This window comes from Scyliorhinus canicula, chromosome 2 (genome assembly GCF_902713615.1).
Source record: "Scyliorhinus canicula chromosome 2, sScyCan1.1, whole genome shotgun sequence".
NCBI lineage: Eukaryota > Metazoa > Chordata > Chondrichthyes > Carcharhiniformes > Scyliorhinidae > Scyliorhinus > Scyliorhinus canicula.
In genome coordinates, this window is record NC_052147.1 from 213,436,143 (window position 1) to 213,462,568 (window position 26,426).

The window sequence follows — 26,426 nt, forward strand, 5'->3', positions numbered from 1 at the left end:
TACACTAGTTGTTTGCTTCTTACTGTTTCCACTTTGTCTTGTTTGGCTGTTATCTTCCATGCAGTGCTGAAGACCGTGCCCTTTACAGCCCGAACAGCCAAACGTGGCTCTCGGTTCTTCTGTGAATCAGCTTCCTCTGAAGATTCCCATTACTAAAATATTACATTTTAACAACTGAAGCTCTTAAAGGTTGCCTTTTTAAAATAAAATACCTACTTTTTTTTCTGGCCATGTGAAATACCTCAAAGAATGAGAAAGGGTGTTACTTTTTGGGAATTGTTTTATGCTCATTTTCCATTACAGCTGCATGCTTTAAAGTCACTGAGGACTTTATTGTGCATTCTGACTGTTGCAAATGCATTGGTATGGTATTGTTATATTGGCTGTTGTTCTTATACACTACCTTCATTGCTACACCATGCTTGTGCTATTCATTCTTACTGTAGCTGGTCATTTTAATTTGATGCTCTGAATGGAATTGGTGTAATTTCCCTGCTGGAAGTATTATTTTTTGGATTTTGCCGTCAAACTAATGCATGAACTGGAAAGTATTTGTATTTTTGGGCATCTTTGCTTGCTTGCTTTCAGGCTACTCTGACTGAGTCATTTTTAACATGTGCATGACCTAAACTATGGTAATTTCCAAGTGTGTGGTGTAGCTCTCTGGCTTATATGTTTACACTCATTTGCACAATGAATGAATTCAACCAAAAATGCTTGCATTGAATGACTCCTTGTCAAGAATCAAAGCTAAACATGATCACTGAAGCATTTCATCTAACACAGCATGTACACCTCAAATTTATTCTATTCTAACTGATTTGTCATTAAAAGACCAATTTTGCTAATCTTACCAACTATGATCAATTAATGAAACTCTGTAGTGTTACTTTTGTTTACCAACTTGGAAGTTCTGATGATTTGTGTTTAACTCAATTGCAGTCATGTCCTGTCTTGTTGAAGTCAATCTTCAAAGCAGCTTGTGAATTTGTTTCAACGAACTGAATTGTGAACGTGGACTCTGCCTTCTCTATTCTGCTTCTGCAGTCTGCAACAGCTGTCAAACCTGTTCTAACCCCTCCTTTGGTGACTTTTCTGCTGCAATGGCTAACCTGCACTGGAAATCTGGAACATGGAAATGAGAGTTATTGATTCCACTTCTCTCTCTCTTTAAAATTTAACCATCCTTTGTGTTTTTTCTGTTTAGCTCTAAAGAAGAATAATATCACTAAATTTCCAAATTGTCCCTCGAGGGTAAGGAATGTTTCTTGCACAGCGGTGGTGGAGGACGCACAGAGCTGGCAAGCATTGCTTTTTCTTGCTACAGCTATACAATGGCAGACACATGTAAAATATCCATATGATGAAGCAGAAAATACAGGCCTCTCAATTTGACATCACTGGAGAAAGTTCATAATTTAAGAATTAGATTTTTTTTTCAAATACAATCTCGAGTAATGTTCGTGGCTGCATCTCGGTTAGCGGTCGCATTCTGTGCTGGCTCTCCTACTCGTCTCCCCTAACCCGAGAGGAAATTCCAGAAGAATGGTGCAAACACTGGGGTGGATTCTCCGTTCCACTGGCAGCGCACCCCCGCCCGCGGGTTTCCTGGCAGTGTGGCATGGTTACAATGAGAAATCCCATTGGTCGGCAGCAGGAATAGAAAATCCCCTGCCAGCGACAGCGCACCACTGAGGAAGATGCGGAGGTGGAGAAATTACCCCACCATTTTTTGCTTTTTGGTGTGGGGGGGGGTTTCTGCCAGTTACAGTAGACAAGCAGGAGAATCCATGCAGAATGTTACTCAGACTCACCGTGATCATCTGTGTGGTCCTGTGGAAATTTACTTCGTGATTGATTGTGATTGGGCGATTTGAATCCGAAATTGAAAGAAATGTTCAATGATTATACAAGACATGGGTAAATCGCCTCCAATCTAGATCCTTTAAGATATTGAGAAGCTTGCCTCGCCACATACTGCTTCTCAGCCACAACTACTTGGCAGGGTTTGTTTCCTTCATTCCTGAGAGTTAAATTTTTAAAATGGAGTAATCGTTAACTTAACGATTCAGGATAGTGAAAAGTAATATCCAATTTTTGTTTTCTCCAATTAAGGGGCAATTTAGTGCGGCCAATCCACCTACCAGGCAGACACTGGGAGAATATGCAAACTCCATACGGACAGTGACCCGGGGCCGGGATTGAACCCGGGTCGTCGGCGCTCTGAGGCAGCAATGCTAACCACTGTGTCACCCTAGTGATATGCAATTTGATGAGGATTTTACAATGAACTGGAACTCTATACAGCAGAGGACTTGATCTTTCTTCCTGGATCGAGAAACCGATGCTGGGTCTGTTTCTGGATCTTGATCCCACCACTTATGGGGGTAGTGGGGAAACAGTCATAGTCCCTAAAGTGTTATGGAGGCAGCCTGAGGTTTGACTGGGGGGGGGAATGGGCAGTCATCCAAGTGCAGGCCCCATTTAAACACACCACAGCAGCCATTACAGTAACTGCTGTTTGACTAAAGGAATAGATGCACCTGTGATGGACTAAGAAAGCAAGAAGCCTGGCACCCAGGGCTGGGCTGCCCCTCGCTTCTTTGACTCCGATTTCAAGGTCCTTCTTGAGGCAGGAGGGAGGCCCTTTATCTGGAGGGTAGCAGGAGAAGGGCACCCACCCAGACAAAACTGGCATGGATTGAGCCTGTTGAGACCATCAGCAGTCTAAGTGTGGCAGGAAGCAAATGGATCCAGTGCAGCAAACGGCTAAATGAGCTTGTTCAGTCTGGCAAGGCGAGTGCAATCCCAGAAACTCATGGTCGGCCTCTGGGTATTCAACTTCCAACAGACAAAGCAGCTGAGGACCGTGAAGGTACAGTTCTGCTCCTGGACATGGGAGAAACGTGAGCTCGGGATACTTACTAACCCCTCCACAAACTTCAGACACAGCACTGTTGAGGACCTGCCATCACAGATACATGCAGCTTCTTATGTAAATGAGCAGTTTGCATTGGCCACAGAGGCCAGCAATGCAGCATCTGTCTCTCTCCCTCTCTTTTGTTCTTGCAGAGAAAAGGGGGGACATATCAGAGAAAGGGTGCAGACAGGAGGAGCAGTGCATATCATGACTGCCATAGAGGAGGAAGCCATGCAGATTGCCAGCGTGGAAAGTCAGGAAAGGCAAGATGGGCATTGCTGGTGGAGAGGGTGAAAATATATTGTAATTCTTAAAATAAGAGGATGGAGAGCACCCCTTCCTTTCCAACACCTTGTCAAAAACTCAGCTGTATTGGGAGGTCTCAGAACTGCAGAGGCTTCTGCTCTCCAAGGCTGGCTCTCCTAATCTCTTCAAAAGTCTCTCACAGATTCTGATGTGGCGGGGGAAGGGCAGCGTCCTGTGTTTGCCTTGGGGCAAACACTGGAATCAGAGCTAGCACTGTCACATCTGATGAGCACACTTTCCCCCAGCTCAGATATAGTCATTGTGGTGGGTGTTTGCACACAATTAGATATGGACACACTGGACAATGAGCAGATCGCAACTGTGCAATAGGAGGTGAGGGGCAAATGCAGCTGTGGGCAGTGTCCCTTGGAAGGTGGAGGACAGACACAACTCTGCTCAGCCAGGTGCAGATGCAGGGCCTTAGCAATCACATGGAAGGGAGGCTCTACTTCAACCAGCAGCAACAGATGTGTTCCCGCATTGTCCAGTGTCCCCTGAGGCACTGTGGGTCATCAGCTGAGAATGGAGGAGTCCTTCGTTGGGCTCAACCAGCTCCCTGTACAGCTGGGCCACCTTTTATGTTCTAAATTTTCCTTCACATACACATCTTCCATGTCCTGCTCCTCCTCTTCCTCCAATGTGCTATGTCATTCCTTCTTCAAGGTCCACACCTCTCAGACGGACCATGTTAAGGACAATGCAGCAAGACGGTGGGTGGCACAGTGGTCGGCACTGGGACCCGGGTTCAATTCCGGCCTCGGGTAGCAGTCTGTGTGGAGTTGGCACTTCCTCCATAAGTTCAGTCCATAAGTGGATCATTCAGGAGTCTGGTAACAGTGGGGAAGATGATAGTGTTTTTGAACCTGCCCGCCATACCAGGCAACATCCTAGTAAAGCACATCTGTGCACTCTCCAAAGCATCCACATTCTTCTGGTAGTGTGGCAAGTTGCAAAAGGACAATGAAGAGGGGGTGGGGGAAGAGCAGTAACTAGATTTAAAGTGGGAAAGCAGACTTCAGAGCCAGATAAAACGTTTGATGTCATTTCAATAGTCTGGAAATTGAGAGTTGAAGCAATTGTGATCAATTTTCACAGCAGTCAAGGCAAAGAAATCCAAAAGGATTCGCTGTTAAAAGTGGAGCAGAAGCCTTGCTTAAAAGCGTCATTTGGAAATCATGTCTGGATTTCAGAATGCAAACCACCAAGGGAAAGCATAGAGATTTTAACACACTTTTTGGAGTGGAGTTTGGAAACTCACAAGTAGGGGGAGAAGTTACTAAGTGTGTGTGTGATATAAATATACACTGGTTGAAATATAATTCATACAGGCAAACTTTGTCGAGACAGTACAAGAGCTGAGTTTCACATCTCTGGTTTCCAGAGCAACTATCTTCTCTTTTACAGAAAATGGCAGAAGTGGAATTTGGTTGGGGGTGGGGGAAGGGAGTTAACAGGTGGTGGTAATGGTGTTGAAGAAAGGGGTAATTCACAGATAGCTGGGGGAGTGGCTCCCAAAGGATTTCAGAATATATCCTGCTTCAATGACACTGGGAGCTGATGCACTTTGAAAGGAAAAGCTGCTGATCATAAGGGACATGGGGCTGGGTTTTACTGGGATCCTTGCAACCTCCCCCACCTTAATGGTCGGGAGGTGGCAGGAGGAGTCTGCTGATGATCTTAACAGCTGGCCTCCAGAGATTTAATGCTGGGAGCAGCATTAATTGCTTTACGGTGAGATTTCTGCCTGTTTCTCAGGAGGGAATCCTGCCATAGGCAGCTACCAGCATCTTGGATGGCCCACATCTCTGGAGCGCCAGAGAGGGTGGTGGCCACTGCTGCGACCAGACAGTCCCACCTTGCTGAAGAGGTCACGTAAGTCAAGTGGTCAGGGGTCTCAGTTTGGGGGGGGGGGGGGGGGGGGGGAAAGGAATAAGGAGCCAGTTCAAGAGACTAAGTGAGGGTTAAAGAGAGTTATGTGGAGGGAGTGGTGTTTCGTCTGATGAGCCCAGGGTACCTGCAAAGGAGGTTCCCCGCCAACCTTGCCGACACAAGTTACTGCAGCTAAAGTTAGTGGGCTACCCGTAAGGTATGGACTTCCTGGGAAAAATCCCAACATTCGGGGGGTTTTAAACTAATTCAGCAGGGGGATGGGAACCTAAATTGTAGTCCCAGTGTACAGGATGTTGAGAGTAGTGAGGTCAGGGATAGGGTTAAAAGTTCGAAAGAGGGCACCGGCAAGCAGGACGCTGGTTTGAAGTGTGTCTACTTCAACGCCAGGAGCATCCGGAATAAGGTGGATGAGCTTGCAGCATGGGTTGGTACCTGGGATCTCGATGTTGTGGCGATTTCGGAGACATGGGTAGAGCAGGGACAGGAATGGTTGTTGCAGGTTCCAGGATTTAGATGTTTCTGTAAGAACAGAGAAGATGGTAAAAGAGGGGGGGGGGTGTGGCATTGTTAATCAAGGAAAGTATTACGGCGGTAGAAAGGACGCTTGAGGACTCGTCTACTGAGGCAGTATGGGCCGAGGTTAGGAACAGTAGAGGAGAGGTCACCCTGTTGGGAGTTGTCTATAGACCTCCGAATAGTCCCAGAGATGTAGAGGAAAGGATTGCAAAGATGATTCTTGACAGGAGCGAGAGTAACAGGGTAGTTGTTATGGGGGACTTTAACTTTCCACATATTGACTGGAAATACTATAGTTCGAGTACTATAGATGGGTCAGTTTTTGTGCAGTGTGTGCAGGAGGGTTTTCTGACACAGTATGTAGACAGGCCAACAAGGGGCGAGGCCACATTGGATTTGGTACTGGGTAATGAACCCGGCCAAGTGTTAGATTTAGATGTAGGTGAGCACTTTGGTGATAGTGATCACAACTCGGTTATGTTTACTTTAGCAATGGGCAGGGATAGGTATATACCGCAAGGCAAGAATTATAGCTGGGGGAAAGGCAATTATGATGCTATTCGGCAAGATTTAGGATGTATAGGATGGGGAAGGAAACTGCAGGGGATGGGTACAATCGAAATGTGGAGCTTTTTCAAGGAACAGCTACTGCGTGTCCTTGATAAGTATGTACCTGTCAGGCAGGGAGGAAGTTGTCAAGCAAGGGAACCGTGGTTTACTAAGGAAGTTGAAGCACTTGTCAAGAGGAAGAAGAAGACTTATGTTAGGATGAGACATGAAGGCTCAGTTAGGGCACTTGAGAGTTACAAGTTAGCCAGGAAGGACCTAAAGGGAGAGTTAAGAAGAGCGAGGAGAGGACACGAAAAGTCGTTGGCGGATAGGATCAAGGAAAACCCTAAGGCTTTCTATAGGTATATCAGGAACAAAAGAATGACTCGAGTAAGATTAGGGCCAATCAAGGATAGTAGTGGAAAGTTGTGTGTGGAATCAGAGGAGATAGGGGAAGCATTAAATGGATATTTTTCGTCAGTGTTTACACTGGAGAAAGACAATGTTGTCGAGGAGAACACTCAGGTTCAGTCGACCAGGCTAGATGGAATTGAGGTTCAAAAGGAGGAGGTGTTAGCAATTTTAGAAAATGTCAAAATAGATAAGTCCCCTGGGCCAGATGGGATTTATCCTAGGATTCTCTGGGAAGCCAGGGAGGAGATTGCGGAGCCTTTGTCCTTGATCTTTATGTCGTCTTTGTCGACAGGAATAGTGCCGGAAGACTGGAGGATAGCAAATGTTGTCCCCTTGTTCAAGAAGGGGAGTAGAGACAACCCTGGTAATTATAGACCTGTGAGCCTTACTTCGGTTGTGGGTAAAATGTTGGAAAAGGTTATAAGAGATAGGGTTTATAATCATCTTGAAAAGAACAAGTTGATTAGCGATACTCAACACGGTTTTGTGAAGGGTAGGTCATGTCTCACAAACCTTATTGAGTTTTTTGAGAGGGTGACCAAACAGGTGGATCAGGGTAAAGCTGTTGATGTGGTGTACATGGATTTCAGTAAGGCGTTTGATAAGGTTCCCCACGGTAGGCTATTGCAGAAAATAAGGAAGTATGGAATTGAAGGTGATTTAGCGGTTTGGATCAGTAATTGGCTAGCTGAAAGAAGACAGAGGGTGGTGGTTGATGGCAAATGTTCATCTTGGAGTTCAGTTACTAGTGGTGTACCGCAAGGATCTGTTTTGGGGCCACTGCTGTTTGTCATTTTTATAAATGACCTGGAAGAGGGTGTAGAAGGATGGGTTAGTAAATTTGCAGATGACACGAAGGTCGGTGGAGTTGTGGATAGTGCTGAAGGATGTTATAGGATACAGAGGGACATAGATAAGCTGCAGAGCTGGGCTGAGAGGTGGCAGATGGAGTTTAATGCGGAAAAGTGTGAGGTGGTTCACTTTGGAAGGAGTAACAGGAATGCAGAGTACTGGGCTAATGGCAAGATTCTTGGTAGTGTAGATGAACAGAGAGATCTCGGCATCCAGGTACATAAATCCCTGAAAGTTGCCACCCAGGTTAATAGGGCTGTTAAGAAGGCATATGGTGTGCTAGCCTTTATAAGCAGGGGGATTGAGTTTCGGAACCACAAGGTCATGCTGCAGCTGTACATAACTCTGGTGCGGCCACACCTGGAGTTCTGCGTGCAGTTCTGGTCACCACATTATAGGAAGGCTGTGGAAGCTTTGGAAAGGGTTCAGAGGAGATTTACTAGGATGTTGCCTGGTATGGAGGGAAGGTCTTACGAGGAAAGGCTCAGGGAATTGAGGTTGTTTTCGTTAGAGAGGAGAAGGCTGAGAGGTGACTTAATAGAGACATATAAGATAGTCAGAGGGTTAGATAGGGTGGACAGTGAGAGTCTTTTTCCTCGGATGGTGATGACCAACACGAGGGGACATAGCTTTAAATTGAGGGGTGAGAGATATAGGACAGATGTCAGAGGCAGTTTCTTTACTCAGAGAGTAGTAGGGGTGTGGAACGCCCTGCCTGCAATAGTAGTAGACTCGCCAACTTTAAGGGCATTTAAGTGGTCACTGGATAGACATATGGATGAAAATGGAATAGTGTAGGTCAGATAGGCTTCAGATGGTTTCACAGGTCGGCGCAACATCGAGGGCCGAAGGGCCCGTACTGCGCTGTAGTGTTCTATGTTCTATTGTTGGAATGAGGTCCTTGAGTGGTCCACAAAGACCTGAAGCGCCAGTGTTTGCTGATCACATCCGATCTATACCAAGATAAATAATAGGGTATTTACATAGCACCTTTAATGAATAAAAGTGATTCACAAGACCATTATGATGCAAAATCTGCCCCAAATCATGAAATTACCAGAATGATTCAGCGTCAGAGACATTCTGTAAAAATTTCAGTAGTCATGATCCACTGATGCAAGTCCAGTGGGTCAGGACTTCATCCAACTGCCCGTCATTGTCATGTTCCACATCTTGAGAATTGGGGTTATTTAAATAATAGGAGCACCAATGCCATTAATGATGTTGCAGGATGCTCCTCCTATTATGGTAGGATGTTGGAATGGGTAGTTTGTCGTTCAGTCATGAGGTTGGGGTGTATTGAAACAGTTTTGTTTCATTGAATCCTTACTTTTGCTCATCTTTCGTTCTCTTATGGATGCATCATTGAAGAGCTTACTTAGAGACCAGGAATATCAGATCTTGCTTTGTTCAGGTGCACCTGCTGCTGTGCAAAATGGGCCAAATTTCTAAATGATAGCTGCTGCCAGTACCTACTCGAGAAGTGATTCGACAGAAGGAGTGGAACAGTGAAGCACCCATTCCTCCTCCAATTTCTGAAAGATTCAAAAATGATATTTTGTCTTCTCATCATTGCCAAAATAGTGTTCAGCATAGCGTAGAGTCACAGAGTAATAGACTTGCAGCTCTGTTCTTAGAGTTATGGGCAGCTGGAATCAAATGGATCCCTTGAAGAGTATAGGGCTCGTCAGAATAGAGTTAAGAGAGAAATCTGGAAGGCAAAAAGGGGACATGACATTGGCAGAAGGCAAAGAAAAATCCAAAGAGCTTTTATAGATACATAAAGGGTAAAAGGGTGACGAGGGAGCCGGGTGGGGCCAATGAAAGATAAACAAGGTCATCTATATGCAGATCCACAAGAGATGGGAAAGGTCCTAAATTAATATTTCTCATCAGTATTTACTGCTGAGAAAGGTCCGAATGTTAGGGAAATAAAAAGTGATATCTTGGGGAGTATACACATTGCAGAGGAGGTGGTGCTGGAGGTATTAAAGCGCATCAAGATAGATAAATCCCCTGGACCTGATGAAATATATCTCAGGATGTTGTGGGAGGCTAGGGAAAAAATTGCCAGCCCCCTAGCTGAGATATTTGAATCATTGACAACCACAGGAATTACAGACCAGTGAGCCACACTTCTGTAGTGGGTAAATTGTATACTAAGGGACAGGATCGATAGGCATTTCAACAGGCAAGGGTCAATTAAGGAAGGTCAGCATGGCTTTGTAAGGGGAAAGTCATGTCTCACCAATTTGATTGAGTTTTTTGAAGGGGTAACCAAGAAGGTAGATGAGGGCAGTGCAGTTGACATTGTCTACATGGACTTTAGCAAGGCCTTTCTTTGACAAGGTACCACATGGTAGGTTAAATCTCACGGAATCCAGGGTGAGGTAGCCAATTGGATACAAAATTGGCTTGGCGACTGAAGCCAAAGGGTGGTTGTGAAGGGTGGTTTTTCAAACTGGAGCCCTGTGACTCAGGGATTGGTGCTGGGTCCACTGTTCTTTGTTATATATATTAATGATTTGGTTGAGAATGCAGGAGGCATGGTTAGTAAGTTTGCAGATGAAACCAAGATTGGTGGCATGGTGGATAGTGAAGGAGGTTATATAAGATTGCAACAGGATCTTGACCAATTGGGCCAGTTGGCCAATGAACGGCAGATGGAGTTTAATTTGGATAAATGTGAGGTGATCTATTTTGGTAGATCAAATCAGGGCAGGACCTACTCAGTTAATGGTAGGGAGTTGGGGAGAGTTACAGAACAAAGAGATCAAGGTGAACAGGTTCATAGCTCCTTGAAGGTAGAGTCTGGACAGGGTGGTGAAAAAGGCATTCAGCATGCTAGGTTTTATTGGTCAGAATATTGAATACAGGGCTTGGGGATGTAGCTCAGTGGTAGAGCGCACGCTTCGCATGTGTGAGGTCCCGGGTTCAATCCCCGGCATCTCCAGAAGGCTGCATTTTGGGGCAGCAGGGTAGCATGGTGGTTAGCATAAATGCTTCACAGCTCCAGGGTCCCAGGTTCAATTCTCGGCTGGGTCACTGTCTGTGTGGAGTCTGCACGTCCTCCCCCTGTGTGCGTGGGTTTCCTCCGGGTGCTCCGGTTTCCTCCCACAGTCCAAAGATGTGCGGGTTAGGTGGATTGGCCATGCTAAATTGCCCGTAGTGTCCTAATAAAAGTAAGGTTAAGGGGGGGGGTTGTTGGGTTACGGGTATAGGGTGGATACGTGGGTTTGAGTAGGGTGATCATGGCTCGGCACAACATTGAGGGCCGAAGGGCCTGTTCTGTGATGTACTGTTCTATGTTCTATGTTCTAGGAGTTGGGACATCTTGTTGAAGTTGTACACGACATTGATAAGACCACACGTGGAATACTGTGTTCAGTTCTGGTCACCCTATTATAGGAAGGATATTGTTAAACTAGAAAGAATCCATAAGAGATTTATGAGGATGCTACCAGGACTTGATAGTCTGAGCTACAAGGAGAGGCTGGATAAGCTGGGACTTTTTTCCCTGGAGCGTAGGAGGCCTAGGGGTGATCTTATAGAAGTCTATAAAATAATGAGGGGCATAGATAAGGTAGTCAACATCTTTTCCCAAAGTAGAGGTGTCTAGAACTAGAGGGCATAGGTTTACGGTGAGAGGGGAGAGATACAAAAGAGACCAGAGGGGAAATTTCTTCACAGAGAGGGTGGTGACCATTTGGAACAAGCTTCCAGAGGCAGTGGTAGAGGCGTGTACAATTTTTTCCTTTAAAAAAGTTACATGGGCATGGTGGGAATAGAGGGATATGGGCCAAAGGGCCTGTTTCCATGCTGTAAACATCGATGACTCTATCTATGCCTATAAAGGAAAGCTCAGCAAAAGCAATGCAAGGTATCCAACTCTTGCCACAGTCCAGCTTTCTGGTGTCTGAGGGTTGGGCTGTCAATTCTTCACAAGATCATGCCCAGAGTAGCAACATAGGAGGGACCTCCATGTTCACACATACATGCTACAGTGGTATCACTTAATTTTTCCTCAATCCAAAATTCCTTGCACAAAATCAGCAGTGAAACATCATCAGGGCTCTGGAAATTGTGCAGCAAATTATCTTAATATGGATAATTTATAGTGCAAAAATGTGCTAAATTGCTGGCTTTTGTTTCAACAAACATGCACTTGAGCAATTTAAAATCAGTTTACTGTGCATACCAGCATTTCAGCATATGCTGCCTAAAGTTACAGCAAGATAATAACAAGAAATAGGAGCAGAAATAGACCACTTGGCCCATCGAACCTGCTGTGCAAGCAAGTGTGATCCATGAGTTTCAATACCTAGCTATCTCATTGGTCTCCACCTATTAAGCGTTAGCAATCATTGGAAGAACACAAAAAAATTAAATTAGCAACAAACAAAACATTATTTTAGATTTGATCAAGAACATATTTGGCAGCCAATTATTAGTCAGTGCTTAAAACATTCAGCTTTCTTGGTCAAGGAATGAAGAGTTGTAGCTATCAGAGGTCCACCAATTAAGTGGAAAAATAAAGTGAAGATAAGGAGAAAAATGAATAAAAGTTTTATTGCGTAACTGCAGACTTCCAAAATGTATGTGCTTGAACTAGAATGGATGAGAGTAAAATAGTGACGTGGATTGCTTCACAGTCCAGCAGTGTGTGACCAGGCAGAAGTGATTGTGCTTGCAATTAATGAAAATCACAACCTTTTAATTACTATATTTGCTGAACCATAGGACACTTTTTTGCCTGAAAAAAAATCTAATGACCAAAGATTATGGCCAAATATTTTACATTGAAAATCCTGGTGCATCTTATTGTCCAGCAAAGAGTTGGCCCTTGCTTTAAATAATCAAGTAAAAAAAGTGAATGATGGCTTTGACGGGGGACACCCCCACCCCATTTGGAATGGCAATATTTCTCATTTGTACTTGACTACTTTCTGGAATTAATCACTTCACACAAGCTGCTTTGCGAGATATGTCTTCTCATTACATTTGATTTGTTTCCTCATTGTTTTTTACATCATCTTAATATGGACTTCATTTCTACACAGATCTTAGGAACCAGCCGTACAGGCGTGCAGATGCGGTGAGAAGAAGCGTGAGAAGACGTTTCGATGAGCAAAACTTGCGCTCAGTGAATAGCACTGAATTGGCATTGTGATGGAGCAGGAAAGTGTTGAGAGTATGAGTGTGTTTGAATGACATGGTGTCTGCATGAAGCGTGCATTGTTTGTTACCAGGTTTAACTACCAGAATGGCATGCTGTTGGAAACTGGGGTGAGGATAAGAGGAAGAATCACAGGCAATCTGTGGGCTAGCAGATGTACTCAGCCCAAGTTAAGTGCCTCAATGTAAGATTTCCTCTCAAGCTACACAGCACAATATTGCTGCAGTGTGTAACTGTTGACTTAACAACTAAATTTTATTATATTCAATAAATTTTAACAAAGTTGTATCCTAAAATTAAGTGTGATCTCTAAACTGTTTTACATATGACATGAAATTGTTGAAGCCAAGAAAAATAAGTGGAGATGCTTGTTGTTTGGTGGAGATAAGGAATAATGCATGTGGAATAGCTTGCCATAATAAACTGCTGAGGTAGTTACATTATTGCGTTAATTTGAAGACTGCACACTGTACTTGCGATGCACAGAATTTGTTTGGCACTGCCTAACCAAGGCAGTGAATCAGAATGGAATTTGGAACGGAAATAGAAAAGCAACAATTCAGCATAGGTGACCACTCTACAATGATCAACAGATAAAATACTATCTCGTTTCTCAGCAATATCAAAACGGAATGCATTGTGAGAACAAACAATGAAAGAAAATGTTACGTACTCAATGAATATGGACTATTGCGGAAAAAACTTGTAGATATGACTAAGGTATTAACCCCTAACTAAACAGTATTATTCAGCGTCTGAGGACCAAAAGTAGAAATGTTACTGGACACACAAAGGTGTAAAATTGTACATTAACAATTTTCAAAAGTTGAACTAGATATGGAATTCATGTCCTTCTTTGAATATGTACCCATTTGGCTTATTTTAATCTCCTTGGTTGCATTGCCTCACCTTGTTGATTGTAAAGTTTATTGTATAGTATTTAACCACTGAACTCCTTCCTGTTTGCATTTGGCTCATGTGACCCACTTGTGACTGGCATTTTTTTGTTTTGAACAATGTGTAGTTATATTTAGATAAAACTGTTCTAAATGTACAGATATTTTGCGATGAAATCAATGCATTTTTATGGTTTTTTACAGTTTGATTCACTCTATAGCCTCTGGGTAATATTGTACATATTGTTTAAAAATATTGCGACAGCCTGTGCTATACAATTTGAATGTTATTTTAACTTATAGTTGTTTTTATATTTAACTAAAAGGACAATGACCAAGGCTTGGTTCCTCATTATCAGATTAACTTCTGCTTACAATTTCACTGTAAACTTAGTTTTAAAATCATCTGCTTTATATTATTTCTACATGGTATGTATATGGTGCATAGAACATGCCAAGATTGTGTCTTTTGTTCACTAGCAAACAAACAAGGATGTTGACAATAAGGAAAGTGCAGTGTTCAATTTTAGCTATGTCTTGGGTCATTTGACCATAAATGTTATGTTATTGCACAGCACCTAAATTTTAAATTGCAAATTTGAGTGGAAGAATTTTATGCTGTCCTGGATCAGTGACTGGAATGTTGGCATGTTCTGCTCATGTACTTTAGTTTCCTGCGTGTTGGCAAAATAGAACTGTTTTAAGAAAAACTATTAAAATTGAACCCAGATTTGTTAATGGCATTTGGTCAAATAAACATCTTTACACTACTACGTAGAAATTTATGGTCAAAATCTTCCTGAATGTATTTCCTGCCAATAGCCACACAAACCTTCAGAGGTACATTTTACCTGTGGGCTGGGGTGGAATATCTGCCTCACCGTCCGTCTCTATTCCAACCATAATCCATCTCCCTGTGCCAGGAGTTATTAATTATGCAGAGCTGGATCCTCACTGTCAGAAGAAACACCAGCAGCCAGCTATAATATCCCAACAGTGCTGCTTCATCACAAGAAGTTGGGACTAGACATTTAAAGAGGTAGAAAAACCTTAAATCAAAGCCATAGGGAAATTTGCACAGCGTGTGGGTAGAGACGGTGTGCCTATATTGAGGAAGAAGGGCCCTCTATACTAGACTCTCTCCCTACATCCACTAATCTTGGTGCCACTTTCCTCAGAGCAGGTCCCAGGAATAAACAGGAATAGACTGTCTGGACCCTCACCCCGATATCAGTCAAACCCTGTGTAAAGCTGCACGTAGCTGGTGTGTCATTTTTCTCAACAGCATTGGCTCCTAGTTAAAAAATAGTTATAGATATTAGTTTACAATTTTTGTTTCAATTAATTCCTGCTGGAAGAAAAGTCAGAGCCATGCAAGACAGTACAGGGCAATCCTCCTTCACCACCTTGTAAAAATACACTATATTCCAGCACTTATAGCCCTTCGAGCCAATGTTTTTTGATATAAATATCTGAAGCAGCCAAATAGATCCACCTGAAGATGTATGCCTACTTCATAGAAGGACTACTTGTCATCTGTATATCTTTTCTTGGGCCACAAAACTGCTTAATCAATTGAAATACATTATTAATGTATCTATATTTCTATACCTAAAGGCAGACGGCTTTGATCTGGGACTGGAACTGGTAGATTTCCAGCCATGATACTAGAATTCCAACTAGCTATCCAGGTGGCCTGTGCTCACCTATCTGAATAAGAGATCAATTATGAAGATTGCATTCATTAAAACACAGCTAAACCTCTCCCAGTTATCCATCCTGTATCTGATTCCTGGTGCCATAGACCAACGCAGCAGGTGAGATATAAACTCAAACTATAAATATGGCATGTTTTGTGTGGTAGCGCTGGTCAAGAAATAATATAGATAAGGAGACTGATTTCAGCAGAAAACAAATTTTAATGTTTCTGTGATAAAACATACAAAAATATTCTGCTCCCTTTCTGAGCAACGCTTAAGTATTTCAGACACAAGTATATACAGAGATGGAAAATAAACCCTCTGCTGCATTTCATGCCTTGGAAAATTAAATTTTAGAACAACTTCAATAAAATTTGCAGTACTGCTTTGGGAAAATGAACTCTTGCTACAAGTACAAACTTATTTCTTTGCTGCATCATGCTCCAAATGTTTCTTTTGTATTACTGTTTTCCAATGGACAAAGACAAATTAGAATAAAGATGTCCTTGAAGAAATTACAAAATTAACTACAATAAAACAGGAATCAAGGCTATCAAGATTCAGAATAAATTTAGTTTTGAATTACTAATAGCAAAAAATCCTGCTACATTTTTATGGCACACCTATCTAATATTCTTTCCACTTTAATACACTTCATAACAGGTTATTTGCAATTATGTATGGCCCGGAATCTGAAAGGACAATTCAAAGGTCCCAGGTCTCACAACACAGCTAGCTTTGCTCAGTTGGGATACAAAAAAACTACTTGTGTCAGAAATAGCAGGTAGCTCACTCTCTTTGAACTTTATCATCGAGCCATGCTATCTTCAGAGCCACGACTAGTTAGTTCATTTTTGATTACCCAAGATTTTCTCTCTTTATTTCATAATGTAAGATGTCATAAATAAAGCTGAACCAAACAATAAAACTGTTCGTGGCTACTCCCACACCTGGAAGTGAAGCAAGCTAAGCGATTTCTGGGCAAAACTCTGGAGACTTCCTTGTGTCTCATCTTCGACTTTCCAAAAACACTCATGAACTGCTTACAGTTTCTGACGTCAGAAGCTTGCTGTTGGATATGGAAACAGACCAGAAGTGACTTTTCAGGTTGTACACATTAATTAGGGTACAGGTGCTCTTTAAAGGAACAATGGGCAAGTTTTAAGACCCATGATGAATATAGAGTATCGTAGCATGATATGCACCCAAACTTAAGCTGGTTCATCTTGGAATCAGAAGGATTTATTTACATAATAAAGAAACTCTGTTGCTCATATATTGGAAGAAAGTTTGAGGGATCTGCAATGTTTTCATAAATCATCATATCCCCTGTAAAAATTACAACAGATGTCAAAACATTGGAGATTACATTTAATCCTTTTGAGTGTTTGTTAAAAGACTACCCCTCACCCAATATTTGACTTGGCTGATTCATACATAGAAGTGTTAATTACTGGTCATCATCAAGTTGTTGCAGGAGCGTTCGCCTTCGTTTTTCCAGTTCACCCTCACTTAGCTCGCTATCAGAGGTTTCCCAATTTGCCTGTGGATTAAAATTACTACAACAGTCAGCTTCAATAGCAATTAATTGTCCGTATTTGAAATGAAAATCGCTTATTGTCACGAGTAGTCTTCAATGAAGTTACTGTGAAAAGCCCTAGTCGCCACATTCCGGCGCCTGTCCGGGGAGGCTGGTACGGGAATCGAACCGTGCTGCTGGCCTGCTTTAAAAGCCAGCGATTTAGCCTTGTGAGCTAAACCAGCCCCTTTCAAAAATGCACTAGCATCAAATTCTATTTGAAAATAACACAAATACAGGTTGCTCCTCATATAAATCAATGATTCTTAAGTCCAGAGTTTGTGTCCATTAACTTGTAGTAAAACATTTTTTAAAGTTACTTCACATGGCTCAATTTTAATTTCAATAAATAGTTACATCTGTATTTATTTTATTTTTAAAAATGTATTTTGAATTTTCATTTTAACAGCAGTTCTCATTCCAAATAATACAGGAATGTTTGAGAATTCATGTCAATAAAACTAGAAGATTAAAAGATGGATTATTGGGATTGATAAAAACCAACCATTTATTGACAAGGGACATCAGGGAGACTATTGGAACTTGTTAAGGTCCAGGGTTTAGAGAACCCCAAAGTGTATCATGGAGTTTACCTGACCCTTAATTTTGAATTTACTGTGGTTATGGGGAAAACACGGGCCTGCCTTTCAGGTGTTATTCAACAGTACTTTTAAATTAAAACAATGTTTATTTATGAAACCAGTTAACACTTTATAAACTCACAGTAAACATCTTAACAACTATCAACACCAATAAATCCCCAAAGAATACAGTGCTCCATTGAGAACACTTAATAAATTCCCAAACAACATCCAGAAGACAAAAGATCATTTTTAACACAGAGATCAGGTTTAAATTCTCCATTGAGAGCAGTCATCCCTTTGAAATCACCCAATTGAAAACTCTTTAGCTTGCAGAGAGATCCATGCACATCTGCTGGCTTTCACTGCAGCTCTTCTCTCTGAAAACAAAACTCACTCTGTAGCAGTCTGCTCAAAAACGAAAGTAAAGCAGACAGACAGCCCAGCTCCACCCACACTCTGACATCACTGATAAACACCCATTTCTTAAAGACCCATTTCTTAAAGGTACTCTCAAATGACAAACTGGAAACAAACCAACATGGTACACATATCAAGGTGGTAAAAGCTATCCAGATATTGAACAGAAACATTGGTCTCACATTTAGAACTGGTAAAAACAATGGAGTAAAAAATTGAAGATAACCATTCCCTAAAAATCTTAGCAACATGTTAACATGAGAAAGCAATATGCCAAGTAAACAGTGAAAGCCCCAATAGAATATATCTAGAGTTCCAAATTGCCAGTAACAAAATTCCTCATGAACGGCTGGTACATGAGTCTAAGGCAATGTATATCGAGATAACACTTGAAGATGGATAACGAGTGCACGCCGGCACAGTGATTAGCACTGCTGCCTCATGGCGCCGAGGACCTGGGTTCCACCCCAGCTCCGGGTCATTGTCCGTGTGGAGTTTGTACATTGTCTGCGTGGGTCTTACCCCCACAACCCAAAAGGTGTGAAGGTAGGTAGACTGGCCATGCTAAATTCACCCTTAATTGGAGAAAAAAAATAATTGGGTCCTCCAAATTTATTAAAAACAAAAAAAGATGGATAACGAATATCCCGATAAAAGTGACGAGTCAGAAGAATAACATTTGCAGGAATGTTAGAGTTATGCAAGAACAGCTAGTCAAACAATGCTAGGTCAAAAATGAGCCATGATCTAATTAAATGGAACAGATTTAAGGGGCAAAGTTACCTATCCCCATTCTTACATTTTAAATTCCGAATTGAAATTCCACATGGAAAGATTTCTCCGGAGGTCAACTTTTAAGTTAGGTTACAGTAATGAGGATACAATAATGAGGAGAGCAATAATTGATCAGGAAATGGTGTTGCCATTCAGCTAAAGTAGAAAAGTTGCTGGAATGATAAAAACCATATAAGAATTAAGCTTGCAGAAATATAAATTCCAGGAAAAATTATTTGAATGAACAAGAAGGGTGTTTGATTAAGTATTTTGGCAAAGTTAATAAAGTCCCACATCTTAATGCCAAAATTAAAGTGACTGAATATATGTACAGTCACCCCAAATAATCAAAAGGTCACATACTGTGTCTTTGTTGGTGGCTTTTCTGGGTGATTTGTGCTTTGATTGCGATCTGTGTCGGTTTCTTTCTTTTTCATCATCCCTGCTTCTTTCCTTATCTCGTCTATCCCGGTCTCTTTCCCTTTCCCGTTCACGTTCTCGTTCTCGCTCTCCTTCAGATTCAGGAGTCATCTATGTAGTGAAGCAGTAAAAGGAATCATTATTTCAACAACTCAATTGGTTTGGTTATATTCATTATTATTTAACAGTTATGGATAGAATAAAAAATTATGTATTTCTAGATTTGTGTGAAATTTATGCTTTCCTAAATGTGGCCTGGTCCTCCAGCATTCTATTTACTAAAACTTGCAAATTATGAAAGCTGGTGGTTCCAATCCATGATCAGCACCACATTTAATTGGTACCCTTGACCCAGCATCAATATGGGAATAAAAATCAAATCTCTAATAGATAAGGCCTTGGGTTATAAATTATTTTAATTTAGTACAGACAATGGCAACATTTAAAATTATTAAATATGATTCCCTCAGTTTCTCTCACTGGATCTTCCTTCGTATTTAGTCAGAGATTCACAAAAATCTTCCCGTCAAATAGTATTGCCCAACTCTGTACAAATAAAATTTTATATATTATTTTCTGACTTGCTTTACATGCTTTTCTATTATTTACTGAATGACATTTTACTAAATTGTACAGTTCAGATCAAAATATCTTGAATACTCTAACATCTGTCTACTCAGAAGGAAAAGGAGAAAAATAATTGAAGTAGTTCACCAAATTTGATAACAATCTGAGATCAGAGCTGTATTGCAAGATATTCTATTGGAAGAAACTCTAAAAATTAGTTAAAAAGAAAATTAACTTTAAACAAAGAACAAAAACTCTTTAGTACTATCAATGTTAATAAGTGAAGGGTAGACAAATCGAGCAATGACTAGGTCATGCTAAGTTTGATGTTAGACAGTCTGAAGATTATTGAGGGAAGATATAGGTGGTGAGGAATTCCATTAAGATAATGGCCCAGTTCTTCTGGTCAGCAACAAAGCCACAGCAGTGTGACCACAATTAAAAGTATAGTTTTACCTTTTTTTACTCTCCAGCTGGGACTTCCTGTCCTGAGTGAGGAGAGAGAGACATTATTGTGGTGCTCCATGAACAGGACTGGCAAGGAGAAGGAGCAGCACCTTAATGATGTTGCCAGCTCAAGTAACTTCCCTTAGTCAGCATCCTTGCAGTGTCATGGTAAGGTTTTTAAATGTAAGGCTTTTTTAACAGTTGAAGGCTCTTATTTGTGGGATGGAGCGGTTGATCACTATCAGGAGGGGGAATGGAGAGAGGGGGCTGAGTATTGTCGGGATGCTAAGTGAGCATTGAGGAAGAGTATTGTTGGAAGGGTCGAGAATTTTTGGAGGGGGTTTGGGGATGTGTGGGGTGAGCAGTTATTTTTAAAGTTTTCCTGATCCAGTTCCCGTTGTTAATCTTAGACACAAGGCAGTGTGAATTGGATGGGGTAAATATCTGAGCAAGTAGTGTTGCGTTTCTGGGTTCCTTTACATAAACTCACCAATCACATACACTGGATTGGAAAACTGTAACTAGGTTCAATTTATTTCAAGAGTCAAACTTTTATATACAATTTTACGAGATAGCTCAGCAGACAGGTCAACTTTCAGCAACCACCATTACTCACAGTAACTGCCGCATCACTCACACATACAGTTTTACTCCTGGTTCCTTTATTATTTGCATATTCCTCAAAAGTGACATCACAACATCCCCTTCTCTCCCTACCCCCCCCCCCCCCCCCCCCAAGATAACATTGCATAGATTAAAAGTACATATACAGTCGCGTGGCTGCAAAAACTATTTACACAAAGTATAGATCTCTGTTCATCATTTGAGAGTTTAAGAACTCTGAGGCTTACTAACCTTCCTGGCCCTCGTGGTGATGGGGCCTTCAAGACCCCTGGTTGTGGGAATGGGGTGGAGGTGTGGAGCTTGCGTGGGGTGCTCTTTCCAAGGGCTGGAGCAGACTCGATGGGCTGAATGGCCTCCTTCTGTACTGTGGATTCTATGTTCTAACCTAGACTCATCACTTTGATGTTCTGGACTTTCAGGTGCATTGGCATCCTCTATTATCGGAGGCTGATTGTTTTTATGGTGGTCTTTTCATGGTGGTCTTCCATGATTTCACTTTCCAAGTTCATCTTTGCATGTGCTCAAGATGCCTTCCACACATGACTTCCACCGACAACGAGCCCATTTCTCGAGGTGTCACTTTCATGTATAACACAGCAATACTGGGATCTTGGGCCGTAACTTCCTCGGATTGCCGCTTTGTCCAATTACCTGCATGAAATTTCTTTCATGCCTGTCTCACCTTAGCTGCTGTAAACCAGGTAAGGTTACATGTCCATTGAAACTAACAGTCCAGGGAGAAGGTAAGTATCTAAGGCAAGTGGATAGGATTTGGACCATGAGGGGGATGAGAGTTTGGTGAGTTGATGTCAGACATCACCGGGGGCTGGGGGGGGGGGGGGGGGGTGGTATTCTGTGTCTTTACATTGATTGCCCAGAAGCTAAGGGGTATTAATTCTTCTACATTTTTCTGGACAATTAGATATGGAGCACAGCCAGAACCATTGGAAATTTTCAATTTAAATTGCATTTTCAGATGATTCCTACCATAGGGCAATTGCTGCGGAAATTTGCACTTCCAGGCAATTGCCACGCAAACACTTATCTTTGAACCTCTGAGGAGGATTCCCCAGTTCATCTTTGGGATACCCACCAAGTTTGACTTTTGGAAGCTCGAACGTTTCGGCTAATTTTGTTTCTTTACACTTCACAATTTATGCTATAACAGTGCCGACCATTCAGTTGGCAAGACCATTGAATATGCAGTAGTGTGCTGAGCCTGTCATGTGATTTACGCCCCACACATGTCCTTCAAAGATCTACCAATATATTGTGACCGTTGCCTGACAAACTTTAAGTGTACCAAACAGACTGAATTTTGGGCTCGTGTTCACCATGGATGCATTGAAGTATCGTTCAACTGTCTGACGATAGCAAACTTGGAAAAGGAAAAAGTCGCCACCGTAAAAAACTCTGTTGCAATTTTGATCAAGGGTACAATGGAACCTCATATGGGTGTAATGATTCTTTATGTTGGTGTGTTTGGGGACTCTGGAATGCTTTGCACTTTACCTTCTCAATATCCTTGTTAGTTCCCGTTCAATACACAGGTTTCCTTGCCAGGTATCATGTTCACTCTATGCCCATATGTCCCAGGTGTAACTGTAACAATATGCTCTGGCGAGAGCTTCCGGAACAAGCACCTACTTTCCTTTGAAAATCATGTCTCTTGAAATACCTAGTTCATCTCTGTATGACCAAAAACATCAGTGTGTAGGCACTTGTATTGTGTCAAGCCATACTGCTACAGTAACTTTCCATAATGCCTTCAGTCGTGAATCATTTGCTGTTTCCACCTGAAGTTGGTTGCACTTGTGTTGACCAAAATTCATCAGATCGACTGAGTACATCTCCTTCAACGTCAAGTAAAGCGCCCAGTTATTTTTCCAATTCGGTAACCTACTCAGTGTGTCGAAAGTAGCCAATATGCTATCTAGTTTGAAACGTCAAAGTCTTATTTTCATTCAAAGTTGCTGTAGCCTGGGTAGTGCATTCATCAGTAAATTGTGTCAAATCATTTGCAATGGTTTGCGGTCAGTTTCCAATTAATCACCAAATAGGTACGTGTGGAATCTTCTGATATCAAGCACCGGAGCGAATATCTTGCGCTCTAGTTCGAATAATTGCATTACACTTGGAGCCAAATGCAATTAGTTTTCTACCTTGCATAATGCACATTCCTCGTCCTTTTTAAGAAGCATCAATCTCTATGATCACCTCCTTTTTTGGGTCGTAGTAATGCTTTTGGCCTACACAATGACCTCCATATCAGAGGTTCGATTTTCCATCATCACAAAGATGGCACAAAGGAACTGTCTGAATCCTGCGCCCGATATGTGCATAACCCTGCCCTCCTGTAAACCTGCTTGGAGTGAGCTCGTGAGGACCAAGCAGGCTCTTCTCTTGCATTAAAGGTTAAAAAAAATGATGGTTCGCGAATGTCGGCAGGCGTGAGTCACGAAGAGTCGACTGGCGTGAGTGCCGAAGGTCGGCCAGTTGGTAAAAATGGGTCCCCGGAAAAAAAGTTTGAAAAACACTGCCTTAAAGTGATACCACAACATAAAGGATATAGATTCCAAGCCCAGTGACTTTATGTAATGTCAGAGGCATTCTCAAAATAGCTAATTAAAATTCTTCCCATTAAAGTTTATATTTCCTGGAATGTACAAGTTTGGACTTCCTCAGGGTCCCAATGCACAGCAGCGAATGTCTCAACATTTACTGCCATTGTCATTGGAAGATCTGGGCCAATGAGTTGGAGTAGGTGCGCAAACAAATGCAGGAAGGAGAGAGATTATGTAGAATGGTAAAGCTTAGAAGGAACAAGACAGAACATTTAGAAGGAACATTTCAAAACAGCAGCGACCATAGAGGGAAATGTTAAAGGACAGAGCTAAGAAAGGATCAGCTATCAGAAGACATGGTTTAAGATCACCAGTTTCTAATCAGTACTTCAACATTAAACATCTCACCTCTACAGGCACTAGTAAATTACAGAAAATATAGATGCAATTACTTACAGACTTGCGTCTTCTCTTTTTGCCCTTTTTCTTGTGCTTTTTAGACTTTTTGTAGCTTCGCTCTAAGAATGAGAGAAAATATATAAAAGCTGATTTTTCTGAAATCTTTTTAAGTTCATGGTGAAAGCATTAACAAAGTTTAGATTACCTGACTCTTCACTCGAGGTTCGGTCTGATGGGGACTTTGAATGGGAACGCTTCTTTTTCTTAGAATGGTGATAGTCATCATCTTCTGATTCAGAGCCCTTTAGGGTTAAATACAGGTGCTTGTCAATGGAGTTGCAAGGACACTGAGACATTCACCTGAAGAAGGAGCCGTGCTCCGAAAGCTCGTGTTTGAAACAAACCTGTTGGACTTTAACCTGGTGTTGTAAGACTTCTTACTGAGATAGAAGGCTAGGTTTTATAGTTTTTGGCTGGAACAATTATGTTAAACCTTAGAAATGGCTCAAGAAAGCATCTCACACCCTTTAAGCAGCACCTGACAAAATATGGAAGGGAAAGGCAGAAAAGAAAAATGAAACCCAAAGACCAGCCACCCGTGGGAGCAGCTCACAGCTAATTCCATTTAAATGGCGGCTGAGATGATGGTAATGTTGCATGAAATGTTTGTGAGGATGCTAGATTCAAGGTCAGAATGACAAGGGTATGGAGCTTATTTTCAAGCACACTAATTGTTAGTGTCCTTGGATGTAGCAGCTCTACACTGCATGACAGCTGCAAAAAGCAAATCTCTGCATTTGAAACTTTGCTGATCCAAATCCTGTAACTCAACTCGCCATGGCTGCCACCAGATTATTGGTGACATCTTTTCAGGTGCAACCAGTGTTTACTGGCTGTTGAAATACCTGGATGTATCTTGTTTCATTTAAGACCATCGAAATAGGTTTGTGGTCTGTCATGCTTCCAGATTGGCCAATTTTCTATAAAAAGGATCTGATTGCGATTCTTTTAAACATGCATTTTAAGTTAAACACTTTCTAAAGGTGTTAAATTCATAGAGCAACAAACTGTCAGCTATGTGTTAGGTTCCAGATGCTCTAAATGGTGGTGATGGTACATTAGTTTTAAAAGCTGTAGCTGCAGTCAGGCTTTCAAAAAAAGGGAAAAAAGAGACAATGACACCAAAGACAGCCTGATGTTTGTGATCAGGGCAGTAAATGCATTGAAGCAGCGAAGGCCAGCAAAAAAAGGCAGGATACCTTAGGGGAAGGGATTCTGTCCTGGACAGAGTGCATTGAGATTGCTTTAGTAAAATAAGGTGAATCACTGAATCAGGACAATATTGTGTTCTTTATTACATAAACTCAGATTGCACAAGATAAACAAAGCAATTCTGATCATAGCCAGTACTCTACATTTCTTCCTACTCTGCAATAGCTCATCCAAACCTTGGCTGCACATATTTTACTTCCAATCAGCACTAATGCACCCATCACTTTTGCCATCACTAACCTATATTAAGCTCTGGTTCAGATCACAAGGGTGTTTCATTGTGAAATTCCCCGATCCAAGTAAATACAGGGTAATGAGAGTCAACTAAGAGTCAGTTCTTCACTGAACCCAGAAGATATCCACGGCAGATCTGAATTCTAAGCTGCGTGCTTCTAGGAGGGTGTCCAATATTAACAAGTGCAGGAGTCACATATCTTACTGGTGCCTTTGAATCTACTGTTGCAGCTTACTTTGTATGCACATTGTACTATGGGGTGGATAAACAGCACTTTCCTGATCTTGATGTCCATCGATAAACGCTCCTCGTCCTCTTCCAAACAATTTTAGATAGAGGGAGGTTTATTGGAATATTCATTGTGCCAGTAATAGTGTTTGGTGGAATTGAACAATCAACACACAAGCCCATGTAAATAAATTTAATAGGAGAAAAAAAAAAGATGACCAAAATAATCAAAAATGGCAAGTACTAAATTTACTTACCTGAGCCACAGTTGATCCCTAGCCAACCTGAATGCTCATTTCACAATACTAGGGAATGGCACCAGGAAATGCCTGAACCCCAGAAGGAATTGAAGTGCAGGGCACTCCAGCCTCAGAAATATTTTAAACGAGGCGCCAATCTGTTTGAAACAGGCATTCCAGTGTTCATGTCTGCAATTAGTACCATACTTCAGCGGAAAATTCAGGGCTTAAGTGTCTGCTTGTGCATTTGACCCAAAGCAATAATTAAATTTGCAGACCATGGTATAACATCAGTAGGTTTGCGTTCAATCCGTATATCAATCAGTTCACCAAACCATACCATTTTGATAATTAAATCAAAATGCAAGCACTTACTGAACGAGAGCGAGAATGCTTCCTGTGATGCTTTTTTGACTTCTTGGAATGTTTTTTGCTCTTTGAATGATGATGCTGGCATTCATGCTATTGCATAAAGGAAAAAAAAAACTTGGATGACAAACAGCTAACAAACGATACATACCTGTGCAGCAAGACAGATAAATTATTTTTGGCAACAGAGCTCAACGTTAGCCTCCAATAAAAATTCTGCAAAGATAAAGTCCAACCACACAAACTTAAAAACTGAGGTCAGGAGAAATTAAGAGTATATTGATGAATTCTGCAATGGATTTTTAGATGAAGACTTTTTTTAAAAAAAAACTTTATTTGGTCACGGGGTGTGAGCATCGCTGGCTAGGTGAGCATTTGTTGCCCATCACTAATTGCCTCGAGAAGGTGATGGTGATCTGCCTTCTTGAACCACTGCAGTCCATGCGGTCGGTGTAGGTACTGGTACAATGCTGTTCGGAAGGGAGTTCC

General features: G+C 41.7%; 2 protein-coding genes and 1 non-coding gene across 22 annotated transcripts in view; 2 read left to right on the forward strand and 1 right to left on the reverse strand.

The window, feature by feature from the left end:
- LOC119961940 (formin-like protein 2) overlaps positions 1-14,300 on the forward strand; it is a 314,356-nt gene extending 300,056 nt beyond the window's left edge. For 5 of the 13 annotated variants that reach the window (XM_038789531.1, XM_038789535.1, XM_038789538.1 and 2 more), the window contains one exon: positions 12,508-14,300. In XM_038789531.1, the coding sequence (XP_038645459.1) occupies positions 12,508-12,617 (110 nt within the window). In that variant the 3' untranslated portion in view covers positions 12,618-14,300. Of the gene's footprint in view, positions 1-64; positions 190-1,207; positions 1,302-12,507 lie in introns of those variants that run through there. The other 8 variants (XM_038789533.1, XM_038789537.1, XM_038789544.1 and 5 more) reach the window with 4 other exon arrangements.
- On the forward strand, positions 10,329-10,400 carry trnaa-cgc. Its single transcript has one exon. It is a non-coding gene; the product is annotated as a tRNA-Ala (tRNA).
- Positions 14,301-15,418: 1,118 nt separating the features above from the next.
- prpf40a (PRP40 pre-mRNA processing factor 40 homolog A) overlaps positions 15,419-26,426 on the reverse strand; it is a 97,667-nt gene continuing 86,659 nt past the window's right edge. For 7 of the 8 annotated variants that reach the window (XM_038789546.1, XM_038789553.1, XM_038789551.1 and 4 more), the window contains 5 exons: positions 25,944-26,030; positions 23,800-23,896; positions 23,652-23,713; positions 18,937-19,104; positions 15,419-16,762 (listed from right to left, as the gene is read on the reverse strand). In XM_038789546.1, coding sequence (XP_038645474.1) covers positions 16,670-16,762; positions 18,937-19,104; positions 23,652-23,713; positions 23,800-23,896; positions 25,944-26,030 — 507 coding nt within the window. In that variant the 3' untranslated portion in view covers positions 15,419-16,669. Of the gene's footprint in view, positions 16,779-18,936; positions 19,105-23,651; positions 23,714-23,799; positions 23,897-25,943; positions 26,031-26,426 lie in introns of all 8 variants that reach the window. The other variant, XM_038789550.1, reaches the window with a different exon arrangement.